General features: G+C 36.8%; 2 protein-coding genes across 2 annotated transcripts in view; one reads left to right on the top strand and one right to left on the bottom strand.

The window, feature by feature from the left end:
• Nt5b (5' nucleotidase B) overlaps positions 1–21,689 on the bottom strand; it is a 434,421-nt gene that overhangs the window by 150,368 nt on the left and 262,364 nt on the right.
• LOC137621566 (phenoloxidase-activating factor 2-like) overlaps positions 1–21,689 on the top strand; it is a 43,281-nt gene that overhangs the window by 11,959 nt on the left and 9,633 nt on the right. Inside the window, exons 4-8 of the mRNA XM_068351966.1 lie at positions 1,785–1,886; positions 10,356–10,479; positions 12,693–12,807; positions 19,965–20,133; positions 20,248–20,415. Coding sequence (XP_068208067.1) covers positions 1,785–1,886; positions 10,356–10,479; positions 12,693–12,807; positions 19,965–20,133; positions 20,248–20,415 — 678 coding nt within the window. The remainder of the gene's footprint in view (positions 1–1,784; positions 1,887–10,355; positions 10,480–12,692; positions 12,808–19,964; positions 20,134–20,247; positions 20,416–21,689) is intronic.

Here is a 21,689-nt window from a genome sequence, read left to right as displayed (position 1 = left end):
AACCTTTGTTTTGAAGGGTTTGAATGTGTTTTTTCTACTTTGATGTTAATCCTAAATTTTAGGCTACCTACATTTTGCTTCATACTTCATTACTTTTTTCATTCATATAGTATGGATGATAAAATTTATGAAATTTAACTTTGGTTTTTAACCACATGGTTTTGATGTCCACATTAGTCATAATACTGAACTGTTATGTTGATGAATTTCGTAAATGTTAGGTTGCTAGTTGTTGTTTTGCAAATACATATTACTGAATTTTCATTTGCAAATATGAATGGCAAAATGTGCTGGGTATTTTATAGTGAATAAATCTATTCGGATCTGTTTTAAGTTTTACTGAAGTTATCTTTGTTAGGTGATAATCTGCTGGTTGATTCTTAAATAGGATATTTGTTAAATGGTTATCTAGACTATGCCTAAAAATAAGATATTGTCCTAAGCCTAGCCCGTGTTGTTTGTACTTTTAATAAAGGATATTTATACTTGTATTCTGTGTTAAGAACTGCACTCTTTCATATTTCATTGCAAATAGCTGTTAAATTTTCTTCCAAGATATTATTTTAGGTTGGTCACGTTCCACTAGTTACTAGATTTGCATACGGCAATATTGATAGTTATTTGAATAATCTGGTATTATAAATGCTTTGTTTTAGTCTGTTTATTAGCATTTGAATATGTACTCTGGGTCATCTGCCATGTTCATTTTGCACTCTAAAAATTTTTTTTTCTATAAACAGGGTTTTAATCCTCTCAGCCTTTCAGCTTGTCCCGTTATGCTGTAACTTTCCCATATCTAGCGTATCTTCATCTATAGTAACGTAATTTTGACTGTTTGCATACAGCATTTTGAAGTTTTTAAAAGGCAGAATATTTATTCAAGCTTTTCTCATTTTAGTCATTGAATTGTTGCCAGCTAAATCAGTGACAAGTAGAATGATTTATAAGTTAATAATCAAGCTATATTACTGTACATCGCAAACTTTTAAGTATTTTATCTAACTTCAGGCCTAGCACATAAGGTTTGGTATTAGATACTTTCTTATTTTTAATTACTGTAAAGTACTGTACCATTGCAGGGTAATTTACCATTACTTTTGGTTTAAATAAGTTAGCATTTTTATTTGTACTCTACCAAGGTTGGGTCTTGAATAATTTTACCCTGGAGTTAAGTTTGCATATTAAAATCTTGTATCCTTCTTTGAAATATTTAATTCTAAGCAAATTCATTAATTTTTTAGAGTAGCGTTAGTGTTCTTTTAGAAAAATAAATTTAAAATTTTCAAGGTAGGTTATTTTCCATGAAATTTGCCCCTCTTAGCTAGAAATGTAGTGCCCTTCATTCCAATAGTAAATTTTAAATTCCCTGAATGTAGTTTGTCTTATATTAGGATCTCAGTAGTGGAGAAAGTGTTTTTATATGGATTATTTATGTTTAATCCTATTCTAGGTTAGTGCTGGCAATTGAACCTTTAATCCATAAATATAATGCTGACACTTAATTCTGTACCAACCATTACCTTTTTTTTTGTAACTTTCATGACTATTTTTTGGAGAACTGTTCATTGAAAGGGGTTTGCTATAAACTAATGCTCATCTTGAGGATTCATAACTACTGAACTCTCAATGTATTGATCAAATAATTGCATGTCTTTTTAGCTGCTACAAGTATGTTCTTTTGGTAACATTTGTACGATTTGCCCAAGACATAAACTTTGTTGAATTTGGTAGGTTTTTTTTTTTCAAATTTTAGCTTTGTAAGTGATGATGGTTCATTTTTACAGGAATGTGGTGTAAGAAACCAGTCTCCGGCAGATATGGCCCGAATTGCGAGTGGGTACCTTCATGATTATGGATTCACAAGTTTTGCTGAATTCCCTTGGCATGTGAGTATGCGTTCATTGCTCATCAATACTGTCCAGTATAAAAATTTAATCTACTCTGATAAAATGTTGTTAAATGCTTCTGAACTGCTGCTGAAATTAATTGGATTTAGTGATTCTTGCCTGATCATCGAATTACTTATTATAATGGGTGGCTTTAGTCTTGTTGATTAACAGGTAAATAATTTTGATACTTCATCATCAACTCCAACTATGCCTATTGACACAAAGGGCCTCTGTTAGATTTTCAGTCTTCTGTCTTGAGCTTTTAATTCAATACTTCATAGTCGGCCACATAGGCCTGGGTCGTCCTAACTCTTCTAGTGCCTTGTGGAGCCCAGCTGAATGTTCGGTGAACTAATCTCTTAAAGTGCGCAGAGCATGCCTAACAATAACAAACTCCTTCTGCCACTTTGATGTAGGCCAATATAGTTTAAAGGGATTTATCCTAATACACTACTTAAATTTGGTAAATTATTTTTTAAAACTTGACAGCAGATAGCATTACTTCAGTAGGTTCTCTTAGCTCATGGCACTTTAGATCCCCATTTTTGTTGCAAACATGACTTCTTTATACAATGTAGGTTCTTAAAGGCAACTTTATTTTTGGGCAGTATAATTTTATTTTTGTGTAGTAGTTTTGTCAGCTTTTTAAATAAATGGGTTTGTGTAATAAGGTTGCGACTTAGCATTAAATAACTCTATGGTTACATGCAGTACTGTATTTAAGTACTAGACAATTAATTTTTATTTAAATTTAAACCTTGTCATTGGAATGGATCTGTTATTATTTATTTGTTATTACTAGCTAAGCTACAACCTTAGTTTGAACAGAAAGATGCTGTATGCCCAAGGGCTCCAACAGGAATAAGTAGCCCAGTGAAGAAAGGAAATAAGGGAATGAACTAAGTAATGAAAAATTAAAATAAAATATTTTAAAACATAAAAGCATTAAAACATTTGATATATAAACTATTAAAGGACTTGTGCAAGCCTGTTCAACATGAGAAAGTTTGCGGCGAGTTTGAACTTTTAGAAGTTCTGCCGATTCAACTGCCTGATTAGGAAGAGCATTCCTCAACTTTGTCACAGCTGGAATAAAACTTTGAGTACGGTGTTGTATTGAGCCTCATGATGGAGAAGGTCTGACTGTTAGAATTAACTGCATACCTAGTATTACGAACAGGATGGAACTGACTGAAAGATCTGAATGTAAAGGATGGTCAGAATTAAAGAACCTTATGCAACATGCATAATGAACTACATAATGAACTAATTGAAAAGACTGTGTCAGATTAATATCTAGATCAGGAATAAGAAATTTAATGGACGCAAGTTCTTGTCCATCAAATTAGGATGAGAATCGGCAGCTAAAAGACCAGACAGGAGAAAAATACTTGAAATTAGGTAAAATGAAAGAATTAAAACACTTCTTCAGAATAGATTGATCACCAAAAATCTGAACTCCTCAATAAGCCAATATATTGTGTCACTGAAGACTCAGACCTAATGTTTCTCAAAGGTAAATTTGCTGTCAGGAATCAGACCTACAACTTTTTTACAGAATTACTTATCAATACTGAGATCTGGATGTTGAGGGGCCACTGTCCTTGCTCTACATAAAAAAAAAAAAGTTTTGTTAGGATTCCGCTTCATACCCCATAATTTGCACCATGCATTAATTTTAGCTAGATCTCTAAGGGGTTCATCAACCCCCAGATCTACATTCAGGAGATGGAATTGATGCAAAGAGTAGCATCATCTGCATATGCAACAAGCTTGTTTTTCTGACCAAACCACTTGTAATGTATATGTAGTATGAAAGGTAATGGGCCAAGAACACTACAGAAAAGCACCAAATATTGCATTCCTATACTCCCTATGATGCCTATTAACAATTCTATGCTATATATTACTTGAATATTCAATAATGATGCTAAAAAATGACCCACCCCACTCAACTGTGTTTGATTTTGAAAACTAGGGCATCATGATTAACACGGTCAAGGCAGCACTAATCAAGGCCAATCATATGAACTTCCTGACCACAATTAAGGGCTTCCTGTACAGCCTTGGAGATTGTAAAAAGGGAGTCACATGCTCCAGGATCTCTACAAAAACCAAATTTCAAACTAGGGAACAGACTATTACCTTTCGGCAATCCTATAAAGACTTCTTACCGAAGGACGTTCAGAAACTTTATTTATGTTCGTTATGGAACCTGGGCAGTAATCAGTTGGACTTTAGCTACCACAAACACATTTACATATTGGAGTAACATTACCTATTCTCCAGCAAGTGCTAAAAGCTCCTCTTCTTGCTAACTTGCACAAAATAAGAACTTTTGAGCTAAGAAATCTAGTGTCTATAAAAAAAAAACGGGAAAAATACCAGTTGGGTCTAAACCAGAGGACCTACTGTAATCACTTGTATCGCAAGATTTGTCATGCAATCCTTATTACTAGCCAGGCTGCAACTCTTAGTTAAAAAAGGAAAAAAAAAAATCTTGAAGCCTTAGGGCTCAAACGAGGAAAACAGCCCAGTGAGAGGAGAAAGTAATTGCATACTAGAGTAATAATTGAAGGGATTCAGCAATCCCAGGTCAACATTCAGGCAATGGAACTTATTCAGAGTAGCATTATCTGCATATGCTAACCTTTTTTTTTTTGTGGGGGGGGGGAACTCATTTCTGGTTAGTTTAGTATGAAAAATGGTGATTCAAGAACACTACTCTGAGAACCTTCAGATTTTACATTCATATACTCAATGTGCCTTATTTGGGTAGCAGTCCTGGCTAAAAAGGCCCTGAGAGTGGTGACCGGACATAGAGAAGTATCTTGGAGAAGAGGAATAATCTTCCAAGGGGACCACCTATTTTGGGGGTCCTCGTTCTTAGCTAGGAACGCCCTGTCTGGTGAAAGAAGTACCTCACCTGAAGGGAGGAAATCCATGTTCTCTGAGTTTCGTGAGAGAGCTGCTAGTTCTGAGATTCTGGAACCCGAGGCCAAAGCTGTTAGAAATAAAGTCTTCCTAAGAAGAGTGATATAAGAGCAGGATTCGTTGTCCGTGTCGGAGGCCAGTTTGAGGACATCATTTAGAGACCAAGAGACCTTTTGAGGACGGACCGAAGGTCGAAGCCTAGCACATGCTTTTGGAATAGATGAGAAATAAGACTCCGCCAGGTTAATGTTAAACCCAACCAGGAAGACTTTCCTCAGAGCTGACTTAATGGTGGTTATAGTGCTAGCTGCTAGGCCTTTGTCAAAAATGGACCTAAAGAAGGAGATGGCTAAATTAGGAGTCATAACCGAATGGTCTGAAGTCCTTAAGAAATCCGCTAGTTTCTTAACCGCCGAATCATGGAAATGGTACCTCCAGAAGAGATGGATGAAAGGAAGAACAAAAGATCAATGGGGAGAGATAAGGCTCCCAGCTGCAACCGTTGGATATTTAAGAGCCTGTAAGTTCTTTAGATAGTGGCGTTTGAAGACCATAGGAGATAGAAAGGAGACATGAGTCTGGTGATGCTTGAAACTCTGATAAGGGATAAAAACCTATTATTTTAGAGTTCTGGCACTCACTGAATTACCTAAGCACCCATATTGCATTGACCAAACAACTAACTATTAACTTTAAGTTGATACTGCCCCATACCATTGTTGGCACTTTAAAATTCAATTGTCTGTATATTTGTAATGCACCCAATGTCTGTTAATGACATAAGGATAAGAAGCTTAAAGTAATCCGCCGACCTCCAAGGGTCGGGGAAGCAGTGACATGCCCTTAAAATAAATACAAACACCAGCCTTAGCTAAAGGCAAGGCAAATATAAGTGTGAAGTGTATGGGCGACCTCCGGTGAAGCCGGAGCTCCGGTGAGGCCGGATCGTAATGAAATGTCCTGAATAAAGGAGCCTTAGCTAATTAGCTAAGGCAACTTTAAGTGTTAAGTGTTTGGGCGACCTCCGGTGACGCCGGAGGATAATGAGATGCCCTGAATAATTCAATTGTGGCTAATAATTCAATTGTGAAAGATAAAAAGCTAAGTCGTAGCTAAAGACTAAAGCTTAGATTATAGTAAAGCGTATTTACGATCTCCGGTGAGGCCGGAGGGAGAAGAAAGGTCCTGAATAATTATTGTGAATAACAACACAGTTGTAATAACAAAGGCTATTGTGGATATGGCCGTGGCCTGAGACCGAAGTAAGGGCCACCGGAGGGTCTTATCTAAACAATATGAAGCCCGTCTCATGTAGTAAACAATATAAATATAACAATAGAACGAAAGTTATTGAGAATCCCTCGTGGCGGAGTATAACTCAAGGCGGTATTACATATTAGGTTAATATGATTGTAACTATTATTGTTTTCCCTTGTTATTAAGTTGGGATATTCTTAGCCATGTCAGTTTTGTTGCATGTTTTCCTCTGATACTCAGAGGTTTCCTTGTTATCATGTTTGTTTATCCTTACTCTCACTATGCCCTGTGGCTAGTTTATATTTTATGCCTACTTACCTGAATTATATATGATTTTCTTTACATGGTGTTGTTTCTCTCCCCTTATTAAATTAGTAGTTATTGTTGGGCTTGGAAGGCATTCTCTGGTACATTTTCGCCCGGCGCCACAGGTTCGACCCAGAAAAGGGATTTTGACGAAGGAAAAATCTATTTCTGGGGAGAGACCTGTGGCGCCCGGCGAAACCCTTCCCCTTATTTTACACGATCCCACCCTTTCCTTTCCAAGCCATCATGGTCAATACAGAAGGATGTTGTTCAGATGGCGCTCGCGTCGTGGCGTGGGTGGTGCGGCGATGGGGATGTGTCTAGGGCCTCTGTATCGGCCCATCCCATTGGCGAAGGAATTAACTAAATGGAAGACAACCTGTGAATAGTGGATTTCACGCGCCTTTGCTTTATACACGACACCCAAAAGGTGCTCGCGCGAGGGTTGTAACCTCAGCATTCCATGCTTTTATCTTTCTCTGGTATAATTGGAAGGTTTTTATCAGAAAAGGTATACAAGAAGGACTTTTCGCCGGGCGCCACAGGTCTCTCCCCAGAAATAGATTTTTCCTTCGTCAAAATCCCTTTTATGGTAAGGGGAGTGGACCTAAGTTCTCTAGCTGCCTTGATTTTAGTGCTGCCTTTGACAAGTTTAGTCATAAGGCCCTAGTTCCCAAACTTAACAGTTTGGAATGGGTGGATCGTTTCTTAGAATCATTGACTTTTTAAGTAATTGATCGCCAAGAGTTTTTGATAGGCACCATAGTGAGTACAGTATTGGAATGGAAAGTTTAGTATTCCTCAGGGTAGTGTTCTTGGCCCTTTACTTTTCATGCCATAACCAGTATGACGTGGTTTGGCCTAGAAAAAGATAGTTGCGTATGCTACACTCTTTGCATCGATTCCATCTCCTGAGTGTAGATCTGGGGTTGCTGAATCCTTTAGAGATCTAGCTAAAATTAGTGCATGGTGCAAATTATGGGGTATGAAGTTGAATCCTAACAAAACTGATGGTATGTAGAACAAGAACATTGGCTCTTCAACATAAAGATCTCTATATTGATAGTTTCTTCTGTATGACTTGGAATTTTAAGTGATTCTATATGGCAAATTTGCTTTTGAGAAACACAGGTCTATCTTCAATTGCTCGTAAAATTGTCTTATAGAGTCAAGATTTTTGTTGATCAATCTATTCTGAAGAAGCTTTTTAATTCTTTCATTCTACCTTGTTTTGAGTCTTGTTCTCTTGTCTGCGTCTTCAGCTGCTGATTCTCATAATTCTCATCTTGATTTGTTGGACAGTAATTTAGTCTCAAATTTTATTCCTGATATAGATATAAATCTCTGGCATTTTCGTTAAATTAGTTCATTATGCATGTTGCATAAGATTTTAAATAATTCTGATCATCCTTTACATTTGGATCTAACCGGACAGTTCCATCCTGTTTGTAATAATAGGCATGCAGGTAATCCTAATAGTCGGTTCTTCTCCATCATTAGGCTCAATACTACAGTATTCTGGAAGTTTTATTCCAGCTGTGACCAAGTTGTGGAATGATCTTCCTAACCGGGTAGTTGAATTGGTAGAACTTTGCAAGTTAAAACTTACAGCAAATTTTTTTGTTGAACAGGCTGACATAAGTTTATTTAGTTGGTTTTGATGTTAGTTTTTAAAATATTTTGTCAGTTCTTTAATTTATTCACTAGGCTATTTTTCCTTGTTGGAGTCCTTGGGCTTAAAGCATCTTGCTTTATCTACTAGGGTTGTAGCTTAGCTAATAATAGTAATGATATAATTTCCAAAAACTAAACTTGGTTTGGGACTCCTGTTCTCTTCCACACCTATCTGTAATTGTCGTTCTCATGGTATGGCTCATAGCTGCAGGGTAGCAGTAAAATACCAAGTATGTTGTCTTGTTACTATTGTTATACAATATTAGTGTCCTGTTAGACCTTGGTAATTGGTGGATAGTCTGGCACTACTTTTAATCCTGGAATGATAATGGGAAAAAATCATAGAATAGCCAGTTACAGTAAAATTTCCCATCTAGCATTTAAAATAAACTAAATGTGGGTTTTATTTAAACTTTTTCAATTGTAAGGTGGCTAGATAGAATTAGAAAAATATTACTAATGGCAGAACTTTTGGATCAAAATTATATTCAAATATACAGCAAGCCCTACTAGTGATCCCCACCAACAATCAAAATACTTGAGATGCCAGTTATCACATTATTTATTAGTCTATTTTAGTATTTCTATGCTGGAACAAGATTTAAATATTTCTGTTGGTATAAGTGTTCAAATCACGCATAGTTGATCAATTCTCTGCTTCAGACACTCTTGCCCATAACGTAAGCAAAAAGTTTTACTAGTAATTGAAGTTGACAAGATTTTTGTTCCTCTTCTCTTTACTATCTTTATTACAAAATATATGGTCTTAAATATTTCATTTTATTGGTCATTGTTTTAAAAAGTTAGCCTGTCATTATTTCCATTTATTGCCATTCTGCGCTTGTTACTACATGCGCAGTCTTAATTTTGAACCCCATGAAATACCAAAAACAGGAATGATCCAGTTCATAGTGAGTAACATGCTTACCTGTACAACTTAATGGAAGACCCTTCCCACCTCCCCACATTATACATAAGCAGGTTTACAACATATTCATGAAGAATGGCTCGGTAACGGGTTGGTGGGGAACCCCTCCCACCATTGGTGGGGGAGGGAAAGAGGACCACGTGGCAACTGTCAATTTTCTAATTGACAAGCAGTTACTTGTTAAGCAATTAAAGCCGACAATGGCTGAAGATTTTGACAACGGTTTGTTCCAAAAAGTCTACAGGTATTGTGCTTTAGTTTCATTTTTTATCGAGATTTCCTAAATTTAATTATCATAATGAGACTTTCTGGACCTGTTGTCAGTTGGTCACAATCAATGAGGGTAAGATAGTCACCTAGTTAGTTATCTGTTTGGAGCAGACACAAATGTGATCGGCTAAATTTAAGTTAAACAGGCAAGTGTTTGACAATAATTTTAAATTAAAAAATTCATGCATTAGCATTTCCTAGGTTGGTATCCAGCCAGTTTGGCTACTGGGATTTCTTCCCTTCTAAGGGAGAGTCTCGCATTAAAGGACTATGGTTTTTATTGGTATAGTAACGAGTGATACTTTAAAAGGACTCCTATTTTATTAAAGTACTGCCTGACTCTGCCTATTCTCTAGTTCCAGTTTGAATATTGGTGAGGGTTACTCCACCTGTCTAGTGAGTGGAACCTACATGCCACACCATGGGTAACTGTTTAACTCTTGGTTAAAAAATTAGTTGTAAATAATTTCCAGCTTTGCTGAAGTCTTACAGTTTGACTGAAGTTTTGTAAAGTGAGGAAAATTCAAAAATATTAAAGAATTTATTTCAGAAACCAAAGGATATATAGATCCTGGTATTTCTAATTTTTATTATAATGTCCTTGTAAGGGCCTTGTGATGGAAAGCTTTAAGCTTTATACACTTAACTAGAATTATAAGTGTGGCCAAATTACTGTGAGTAATTAAATCTTATTTTAGGAAGGTTTAGGTGTTACTCCATGAAAATTCACAGTAGTACAAGGCTAATAAACAAATTTTAGATTAGCTTTAAAACTGTAACCATAACCTTAAGCTTTCATTCTGAAACAGTTTTTTGTTGAAGTGTTATTGAATGTTACAAATCTTTGTATTCCTACTACCTTTTGGCACAATTGGACACAGTTTTGTCTAGATTTTACTAGCTATTTCTTTTTCTGAACTCTTCTTGGGTATAAAATTGTCTAAACAAAATATATATTCCATCATGGATATTTATTCCATCACAAGTCTGTTTTTCTTAGTTAAGTAGGGGTTCTTAGTAAAACTTCTTGGAAGTTCCCAGGGTTAGTGGCAAGTTTAGTAAGGGATTGGAATTAATGTTTTTAATTTGTTTTACAGGTAGCTCTTCTTGTGGAGCAGAGAAATTTTGGCTATGGTAAATCACAGCCTACTTACAGATATCACTGTGGTGCTACATTGATACACAGGTCTTTACTTATAACTGCTGCTCATTGTGTGAGAGGTATGCTTTTAATGTTTGGCAAATAAGAGGGGGACACATGTATTTCCCCACGTACACGCATGCACACACTTGCACTCTTTCCCTTTTACACATGCACGCATACATACGTACACGCACACATGTAGACTTGCACACACTCGCACACATGTAGACTTGCATGCACACAAACTTGCACGCACGCATACACACTCGCTTGTAAGAAATCTGTTTGTCCTTTTACTGGTGCTTGAAACATTTAAATCTTTTGGACATATGAAAAGGGGCGAGGAAGTGTCAGAATAGCACCGAGTGGAGCTTGACCAGGAACTTAATACAGTGGAACCTCTACATCCGAACGTATCTACATCCGAATTTTCCAACATCCGAAGTAAAATTTGAGCAAATTTTTGACTACACCCGAATTTTATTTCGACACACGAAGTAAGCAATTTTCGTCGTACCGGTTGTATCCGAATTTTTCGACACGCGAAGTACAATTCGAACAATTTCCTACTCTACACCCGAATTTTTTTTTCGACACCCGAAGTAAACAATACTCGTATGCGTAGTCGGTGCTCATAGCGCCTGATGTGTTTTTTATTTCCGCCAATAGAAGGCAGCACTTCAACCTCGGAGGGACCCTCAATTAGCGTGGCTTGGGTCAGTCCTCTGTTCTCGTTGGCTTTGTGTGGTTGTGCCCTGTGCGTTCTGCTATTAATTGTTTTAATCGTGATTTTTTACGTTCATCTTTTTAAGGTATTTTACGAAAATCATGGGCCCTAAAAGGCTTAGTTTCGCAAGTGGTAGTGGTAGTGGTGAGAAAAGGAGTAAGGGAATGCTCTCTTTAGAAGTAAAGCAAGGAATTATTGAAAAGCCTGAGCGTGGCGTCCGTATGAGTGAACTTGCAATAAGTTCCGCGCAAATAAAAGAGGTGTTAGGAAAATATCAAGACGTGGTAGACTTCATCGACAAATACCATCCAAAGAAATTGCAGGTTTGTCGTGTAGTTGCGCAGTTTGATGATGTTTCCCTAACTTATTTTCGAAACATTCTGAAAAGCTGTACCAAGCAACTTTCTATCGATAGCTTCTTTAAAAAAAACTACGAAGCGAACTCGTGATGAAGAGGAAGAAAGTGGTTCAAAGAAAACGGCAAAGAGTGAAGAGAAAAAAATTCAATCAATTTTAAGTGTAGAGAGTGAAAGTGATTAAAATTAATCATCAAAAAGAAAAAAAGAAAATGTAAAAAAAATAGCTTATGTTAAAGTTCACTTAGTGTAAGTTAGAGTAAGTTACGGTAGTGTACGTTTATCATAGTTAACCTCTCTACCTCCTCGCCACCCGTCCGTCTCCTCTCTGCGTAGCAAGACTAACAACACCTGCGCTGGAGTTTCTAAGGTAAAGGGACGCTAAAAACCCGTTTCTTATTTATCAGCTAATTCTTTTTATTTACATGTCTATTCTTCTTATTTACATGTCTATTATCTAATTTAGTGTTCATTATTCTCATGGGAAAATTGTGTAGTAGTTTATTAAGAAGTTATCATAGGTTTTTGGGCTCAACCACGGATTAATCCTATTTCAATGTATTCTTATGGGAAAATTCGTTTCGACATCCGAACATTTTCTACATCCGAAGTTGGTTCTGGAACGGATTATATTCGTATGTAGAGGTTCCACTGTAATAGAGTAGTGGAAATTTTTTTTTTTTAAATAAACCTAAGCCTGGCAAGATTTTGGATGAAAGAACATGATGAAATTTAGGTGGGGGGAGACTTTTTAGGTCTCCCAACCATATACTGTACTGTACACTAAGATACAAGGAAGTCGAAAATCAGTGGAGTATAGTATTTAGTATGGAAAATTGGATAATACAGACTTGGCACTTCATTGATTTTAACATAAATCCATATACAGCAATTATTTTTTCTTCTTAGCCACTTGTAATTGTGGCAGTTCTGCAATAGATCATTTAAAAAGGTTTACTGCATTAAGGAAAAAAAATTGCTTTTAAATGAAATTTGGGGAAGCATTTCCCATTTTTAAGTCCTTTTTGAGGGTAGTTGCTTCAGTAATAGTACAGCTGAATTACTTTGATCATTCCATGGTTAATCTCTGATAATGTTAGAACAAAAAAAAAAAACAAGATGAGTTATAAAGACTACTTTTTTGGCATATTTATTGGTTTTTCAGTGTAAATTTTTTGAAGGGAAATTAAATAGAACTCTATTTCAGGTGTACTTCCTCATAAGTTGCTAGCACACCTTGGTGACTGGAATCTGCAAGGTACAACTGGAGAATTGTTTCCAGCTATCAAGAGAAAAATCTCTCGTGTATTCATTCATAGTGGGTAAGTATTGAATTTTATTTCAGAATATTCAAATATATATTATAGGTTGAACTGTGGCTGAAATCTTCAACTCTTTTAGTTGAGGAAAATGTAGGATAATGAATAAGTTTTTTTGAATGATACTTGGTTTGGTATGAATCGGGTGTTGCTTTGTATAAATATTGGGAAAGATGTGTGATAGAAAGATGGTTTTATTTTTATTAAATTTAAATGTACAGGAAACCTGTTCCTGTTAATGCTAAAATGCAGGTTGTCAAGGTATTAAAATAAGAAAATATTACAAAACCCATTTTGAGGTATCTGATCACTTTTCTAATTCATTGGTTATCAGTTTTTATCACTTTCGTTGTGTAATGAAGGTACCCTGACAAGATAATGTTTAATGAACAGCTGGATATGACTTAAAATTGTCTCGGAAGCAAAGCTTGTCAGGGTTTGAAACTAAACGTGAAATGCAGACACTTCAAAATTACAGAACTAAGAATGGAAGCGATCCTTCTCATGCAACTACAGTATTAGTGCATGGCACAAGAACATCTTTTTAAGAGAGCCATTGCTACTTTGCGGTTCAACTGTCACGTATTTTAAACTTCGGACTTTTCAATACATGTATATAAATGATTATATTGCGGATTTTCTAGTAAATGTTAGAAAAATTGCTATGTATGAACAACTGAAAGTTCTCATTAAATCCATTAAAATATTAATACATGTAAAGAGTATTTTAGTCTAGGAACAACAAAAACTTGAAAATAGCAAAATCTTTGAACTTGCATACATACATATACCAAGGCACTTCCCCCAATTTTGGGGGTAGCTGACCTCAACAAATGAAACAAAACAAAAAGGGGACCTCTACTCTCTACGTTCCTCCCAGCCTGACAAGGGACTCGACAGAGTTCAGCTGGTACTGCTAGGGTGCCACAGCCCACCCTCCCCCGCTATCCACCACAGATGAAGCTTCATAATGCTGAATCTCCTACTGCTGCTACCTCCGCGGTCATCTAAGGCACCGGAGGAAGCAGCAGGGCCTACGGGAACTGCGTCACAATTGCTCGCCATTCATTCCTATTTCTAGCACGCTCTCTTGCCTCTCACATCTATCCTCCTATTGCCCAGAGCTTTCTTCACTCCGTCCATCCATCCACCCAAACCTTGGCCTTCCTCTTGTACTTCTCCCATCAACTCTTGCATTCATCACCTTCTTTAGCAGACAGCCATTTTCCATTCTCTCAACATGGCCAAACCACCTTAACACATTCATATCCACTAGCTGCCAACTCATTTTTTGCACCCGTTCTCACCCTCACCACTTCGTTCCTAACCCTATCTACTAGAGATACACCAGCCATACTCCTTAGACATTTCATCCCACACATTCAATTTCTGTCTCCATCTCTTTCATTCCCCACAACTCCGATCCATACATCAGTTGGTACAATCACTTTCTCATAGAACTCTTTACATTCATGCCCAACCCTCTATTTTTTATTACTCCCTTAACTGCCTCCAACACTTTGCAACCTTCGTTCACTCTGACGTACATCTGCTTCCAGTTCTCCATTTGCTGCAACAACAGACCCGAGTACTTAAACTGATCCACCTCCTCAAGTAACTCTATTCAACATGACATTCAACCTTGCACCACCTTCCCTTCTTGTACATCTCATAACATTATTCTTACCCACATTAACTCTCAACTTCCTTCTCTCACACACCCTTCCAAATTCTGTCACTCGTCGGTCAAGCTTCTCTTCTGTGTCTGCAACCAGTACAGTATCATCCGCAAACAATTGATTTACCTCCCATTCATGGTCATTCTCTTCTACCAGTTTTAATCCTCGTCCAAGCACTCGAGCATTTACTTCTCTCACCACTCCATCAACATAGAAGTTGATGGAGGTGTATGTAGTGTTTATGGATCTGGAGAGGTTATATGGAGTTGGTGGAAGGTTGTTGCAAGCAGTGAAAAGTTTCTACAAAGGTAGTAAAGCATGTGTTAGAATAGGAAATGAAGCGAGTGATTGGTTTCCGGTGAGAGTGGGGCTGAGACAGGGATGTGTGATGTCGCCGTGGTTGTTAACTTTGAACTTGTAACTCTTAGAAAAAAAAAAAAAAAAACTTGTGCAGTTTCCTTAAAGTACTACAGTTATTCCTTGCTATATGGTACTGTAAACTTTGTCTGAAGTTACTCAACAGTTGTCCCTCTTGTTAATCCAGTACAGGGAGGGTTTTAAAGATTGTCCTAATACATATTAGACTATTAAATCAATATGGTGTCTGTACTTCATGGAAATTAAAGTGGCGCGGCCGATTTTGGAACCCATTTACCGCGCTGAAAGAGAGGTCACTGTAAAGGAGTCTGTGTTGGATAAAGGAGTGGACAGATAAGAACATGAGAAGTTTCTTAAGATGGCAAAGTAGTCTAACAGACAGTTGGGTGTGCCGGTAAAGTGTTGGAATTACAGGTTTTCTGAGGAAGAAACCTGAATGTTTTTAGCATCAAGGCAAACTTTCATGTTTCAAAGGAAACTTTTCTATAAGAATCTGCTGATCAAAATATCCCCATTTGATAAAGGAACTTCAGAGAATGTCTGGAAGTGAATGAGTTATGGGATATGCCAAAGAATACTTGGTAAATTTATTTATAGGAACACGAGTTACTGCAGATATTTAACTTTACATTTTGCCTTAATCTGGTGCCAAAACTAGATTACCTTCAACCAACCAACCATTTTGTAGCAAATAACTTAAATCAAACTGGGTAGCAACCCTGTTCATTGTAAAGTATGGTCAAATAAATCATGATTATATCTCTACAATGATATAGGACTTTACTTCTGTTGAAAATTATCACTGATACCATTGCCTTCAATGAGTGTACAGTATGTTTCATGCAAATTAATTTGCTCTTAGAGAAATTTAATAAAGCAAACTATTTTTTTCATTTTATGATCAACTATTTTTTTCCTTTTATGATTTCCACATGTCTTAATTTGCTCTATTTTTAAATATCTTTTATTGATACCTTTTGTGTTGTGGGATACTTTCAAAATCTCTAAAATAGTCTAAATGATAGTCTTAGTATAAGTATTTCACATTTTCAAAGGAAGAGGAAAGTACGGTTTGACAGGTTTTTTGTAGCCTACAGATTTGTATATTTTGGTTCTGGACAAAGTCTTCTATAGTCTATGAGAAACAGTTTTGAGAATTTTATAACTAGAGGGTGTGTTTCATGGATGGAAATTGAACTAAAGGCAATGCTATTTTAAAGCTGGCCACAATTGGTAGAGAACAGTTTAGCCTCTCACCCAGGGTAGGGCCAGGAAATTCGTGTTGACTCACAGGTGGGTATAGCTTCTCCCAAATCCTCAATCCCAGTTACCAAGGACTGATGAAACGGGTACAATCGGAAACCTTATGGTGTAGCGTGCCAGCCGGCCAATGCTTTTTTTTCAAGGACAGGAATTAGACATTCATACCACTTGATAAGGTGGCTTGGAACATCTCTAACCCACAAATGATTTTCACCATGACCTTTGGTCTTCCAACACTAGGGAGATTTTTCTCGAAAGTCTTATCAAATTCAAAAATCTCCCTTGTATTTGATATAGACCAGAGATTACTACCATATATAGACCTGATGTGGATCTCCAATCTAAAGTTTTTTTTTTTCTAAGTATTTGCTAGATATGGATTTTTTTTTAGTTCAATAATCCCTATAAATTGGTGAGGAAAGGTCTTTTCATTGTCCTGTCTAGTTTTTATCAAATTTTAATGCTATAGCTTTACAAATAAGGGAAAAGATAGAATTTGGCTAATAGGTATAGTTTTGAGATATTGGCTTAGTTTTTATTTGCCTTTTGAAAGACTCAAGTCATGCTTATGAATTTTATATTCCTATTTAGGTATTAATACACCAACTTTATTATAATTTTAATCATAATTGAAGATCCCTTTGAACAATGTCCTGCATCTTTTGGTTCTTTGTTTCTCCCTTACTTTTCCTGTGGCAGGGTATTTTTTTCTCTCGCTCATATACATACTGCTTGTACTGAGGGGTGTGTAAGCTCATAATCCCATCTGTGACTAGGAATCTCTACAGATGCTATTGATCACTGTTTGATATTAAAATTTAATAATTATCAAAATTTACTAATTATCAAAATTTACAATATTTTCTTGTACAGAAACTTTTTTTGGCTTAAGAGTTACTTTTACTAAACTTATAACTATGAAAGCAAGAGGAATTTTGACTAATTTTTCCTATCATTCTTCATTGTCATGCAGAGCTCTTGAAATATTTTAAGCTTTATAGTTTTGTTCCCTATACCCGGTTTAATGGGTAGGCCCCCTTCAAGTAGGTCTTGAATGCCTCAGATTCTCAGTTTTCCAATAGGCTACCATACGATTTCTCTCCTAAATATTCCATTTGTTTCGGGAAGTTAGTAAAGTTTTCAGTGCACATAAGGTAATATTTTTGGTTAGGCTTTCAAACATTTGTGCACTATATATCTTGGTTTTGAACAAGAATTTAGAATTTGTGGGTGTGCTGTAGTTGTAAGATTGTGTATTGTGATAAAGGTAATTATATTAAGCTGACTATTACCAAACTCAACTCTCATAAAAGTTTGAGAGACTTAATTGCTAGTCATCTAGGGGGTTGCCCTAGTTTCATATCTTTGTCTTTACTTTCTCATGCTGTTCAACCACCCTTGACTTTTTCTATTCAGTAATGATACAGTATTGAATATCTTGGTAGGTCCAGTATGAAATTTTTATCCATATTAATTTGACATTCTTTGGATTGTTTTATACAACACACTTCTTGGGTTTTTCATTGAAGACATTTAGGGTTTTCCCACACTACTGCACACCTGGCTGATGTCTCTCCTAGATCACTGGAGCTTTTGAGCAACTTGTACCCAGTAACATTTGTTAGTTAGAAAGCTGGTTTGAATGGTTCTGTTAAGTATCTAGCTGTATAGTTACACTAAAACAGTACATCATACATACATATACCAAAGGCACTTCCCCCATTTTTGGGGGGGATAGCCGACATCAACAAATGAAGCAAAACAAAAAAGGGGCCCTCTACTCTCTACGTTCCTCCAGCCTAACCAGGGACTCAACAGAGTTCAGCTGGTACTGCTAGGGTGCCACAGCCCAACCTCCCACATAATCCACCACAGATGAAGCTTCATAATGCTGAATCCCCTACTGCTGCTACCTCCGCGGTCATCTAAGGCACTGGAGGAAGCAGCAGGGCCTGCCGGAACTGCGTCACAATCGCTCGCCATTCATTCCTATTTCTAGCACGCTCTCTTGCCTCTCTCACATCTATCCTCCTATCACCCAGAGCTTTCTTCACACCATCCATCCACCCAAACCTTGGCCTTCCTCATGTACTTCTCCCATCAACTCTTGCATTCATCACCTTTAGCAGACAGCCATTTTCCATTCTCTCAACATGGCCAAACCACCTCAACACATTCATATCTATCTAGCTGCTAACTCATTTCTTACACCCGTTCTCAGTCTCACCACTTCGTTCCTAATCCTATTTACTCGAGATACACCAGCCATACTCCTTAGACACTTCATCTCAAACACATTCAATTTCTGCCTCTCCATCACTTTCATTCCCCACAACTCCGATCCATAAATCACTGTTGGTACAATCACTTTCTCATATAGAACTCTCTTTACATTCATGCCCAACCCTCTATTTTTTACTACTCCCTTAACTGCCCCCAACACTTTGCAACCTTCATTCACTCTCTGACGTACATCTGCTTCCACTCCACCATTTGCTGCAACAACAGACCCCAAGTTCTTAAACTGATCCACCTCCTCCAGTAACTCCATTCAACATGACATTCAACTTTGCACCACCTTCCCTTCTCGTGCATCTCATAACCTTACTCTTACCCACATTAACTCTCGACTTCTTCTCTCACACACCCTTCCAAATTCTGTCACTAGTCGGTCAAGATTCTCTTCTGTGTCTGCTACCAGTACAGTATCATCCGCAAACAACAACTGATTTACCTCCCATTCATGGTCATTCTTGCCTACCAGTTTTAATCCTCGTCCAAGCACTCGAGCATTCACCTCTCTCACCACTCATTAAACATATAAGTTAAACAACCACGGCGACATCACACATCCCTGTCTCAGCCCCACTCTCACCGGAAACCAATCACTCGCTTCATTTCCTACTCTAACACATGCTTTACTACCTTTGTAGAAACTTTTCACTGCTTGCAACAACCTTCCACCAACTCCATATAACCTCATCACATTCCACATTGTTTCCCTATCAACTCTATCATATGCTTTCTCCAGATCCATAAACGCAACATATACCTCCTTACCTTTTGCTAAATATTTCTTGGCCACAAATGGTAGAGAACAGTTTAGCCTCTCACCCAGGGTAGGGCCAGGAAATGAGTGTTGACTCTCGGGTGGGTATAGCTTCTCCCAAATCCTCAATCCCAGCTACCAAGGACTGATGAGAAATATTTAGCAAAAACAGTACAATCTAGCATTAAAGAGATCTAGCCTGACTAATTGTGTTTTACTTGATTAGTTGGGTTAGAAATTTTTCAAAAATAAAGATCCCTCGGTACTCTTACCTTGCACATTCTGGCAGCCACTATGATGGTGGTTATCACAAGACTAGGTTTGTGAATAAATGAAACTTGTAAAGGTCAATTAGATAAATTTGCTGAATGTCATGTGGGCTATATAGTACTTTTTCTCTAAATCTATAGCTGATGTTGACAACCATATGGTCTTCAATAATTTTTTTTTATTAATTTTACTAAATTGTGCCAAAATACTAAAGACATCTTAATATTATCTCAGCCATTTCTAGTCTGCTCATTTGACTAGTGCAGACCAAAAAAAATGCTGCCAGATTACTTTTATAGAATAAGTATTGCTTTAAAACCCAGGGGACTGCAACTACAACTTTTGATAACTAATTTTACTATATACAGATATATACAAGGTATAATTTTAATGCTCTCTAAGTTTTAAGATTCTATGGTATTTTAAAGTTTCTCTATATACTTTACAATAATCCTGTTATTCATAAATAGATGATTTGGATCCATTTTTGTGAAGTCCAAAATCTTTATCATACTTCATAGGTATAACCCAAGTACTTACAAGAATGATATTGCATTGCTACAAATGATGGAGCCTGTTGACACATACAAAACTCCTCACATTGCCCCAATCTGCTTGCCACTGGAGAGTTATGAGCTTAAAGATCATAGCAAATGCTTCATCGTAGGATGGGGTGATGATGTTTATAAGGTAAATTTTGTTTCGTTTAAAGTTTTCTTTTTAAAGTTTTCTACCTGGTTATAACTTGCAATTGTTAATTGGGTTTTCTTTTTTGTTAATTAATTAATCAATTTTACATTACAGCCAAACTTTGGAAGCAATATTTTGAAAAGTGTTTCTGTTACTTATGCATTAGAAAAGGAATGTACAAGTAGATTGTATGCTTCAATCAAGAATCTTGATGACAAGTTTATCTTGGATACCGATTCCCAGAAGTGTATCTTGGGTTCTTATGGAAAAGATGCTTGTGTGGTAAGTATAGCTTAAACATATTTGTGCTGGTCATTTAATTTATCATGGCATCTTTTTCAATATTCATAAGCTAAAATGTTAATAGCACAACCTTAGATATATTTTCTTACTGGGTCTTTCTTACCCTACCAGTGAGTTGGCATCTCAAAACCAGATTTTAGTTTTCTTGGAGTGAATGATGAATTGAGTTTAATCAGCATGGTCAATTATGGGATTACTTTGAATTTGTTGTATAGTTATCTAATGGGTTTATTAAAGTTTAGAGGTATGTTCATTGTTCCACTTTCTCGAGGTCAGCCTACCTAGTATTGAGACACATTTTAGAGGTCGGGCTACCTAATTTTAAGTGTATGAAAGTACAGAATAGAAGTCCATCAGAATCTTCTGTGAAGCATAAATAGGGAAAATGTTAGAAATAATCTGGGGTTTCAGTGTCTTGAGTTTCCAAAGACATGAATAAGAATGCTTCACTCATCCTCCCCTTCTCTACAGGAGGCATAGCCATCAGTTGTCTCCTCTATAGACAATGTTTTTTTTTTCCTAGCTTTCTGTACTAATTTCCACTAGTCTATTTTTAATGTCCAGCTTTAAGGTTATTCTTACTGCGACGTGTACATTCATTGCACATAAAAGCTGAATTGCCTCCCAGTCACCAGCCCTTTATTGTTTTTCAAATTCCTATCAAATCAAACCCGTCGTCAGTGTATTCAGACTCTCATTCTTTTTAGAGGTTACAGTTAACAGCTAGAGGCCTTCCATTGAAGAAAGTGGTAAATTTTAGTGCTTTAAATTTCAGTACCCTTCATGGTGCTTAGTGCAGCAGCTTCGTGCCAAAGCCACAGGTGTAAATTTAGCCAACAGATAACTTAATGGGAATTAATGGTTATCCATATAGTGAATATAATCACTAAAGGTAGTAGATTGTTAAGGGCACCAGCCACCTGTTGACATGCTATTGTTGTTACTGGATCCTTTGATTGGCAAGACAGTACTACATTGGATCCTCCTCTTTGGTTATGGCTCATTTTTGTTTACACACACACAATAGTCTGGTCTATGCTTTTCACATTCATTCTGTCCTCATACACCAAACTCTTGAGATATCAAAGTTCTTAACTAAAGGGTTTAACTACTACAATGTAATTGAGTGGCTTCTTTCCTCTTGGCAAGGGTAGATAACTCTGGTAAACAGCTCTTCTAGGAGAAACACTATAAAATCAAACCATTGTTCTAGTCTTATTAGTGCCTTAGCCTCTCGACTGTGGTTTTCCACT

This window comes from Palaemon carinicauda, chromosome 28, assembly GCF_036898095.1.
Source record: "Palaemon carinicauda isolate YSFRI2023 chromosome 28, ASM3689809v2, whole genome shotgun sequence".
In the NCBI taxonomy this organism is placed as follows: Eukaryota; Metazoa; Arthropoda; class Malacostraca; order Decapoda; family Palaemonidae; genus Palaemon; species Palaemon carinicauda.
The sequence above is the reverse complement of the archived record's forward strand: the minus strand, read 5'-3'. Positions and strand labels throughout refer to the sequence as shown.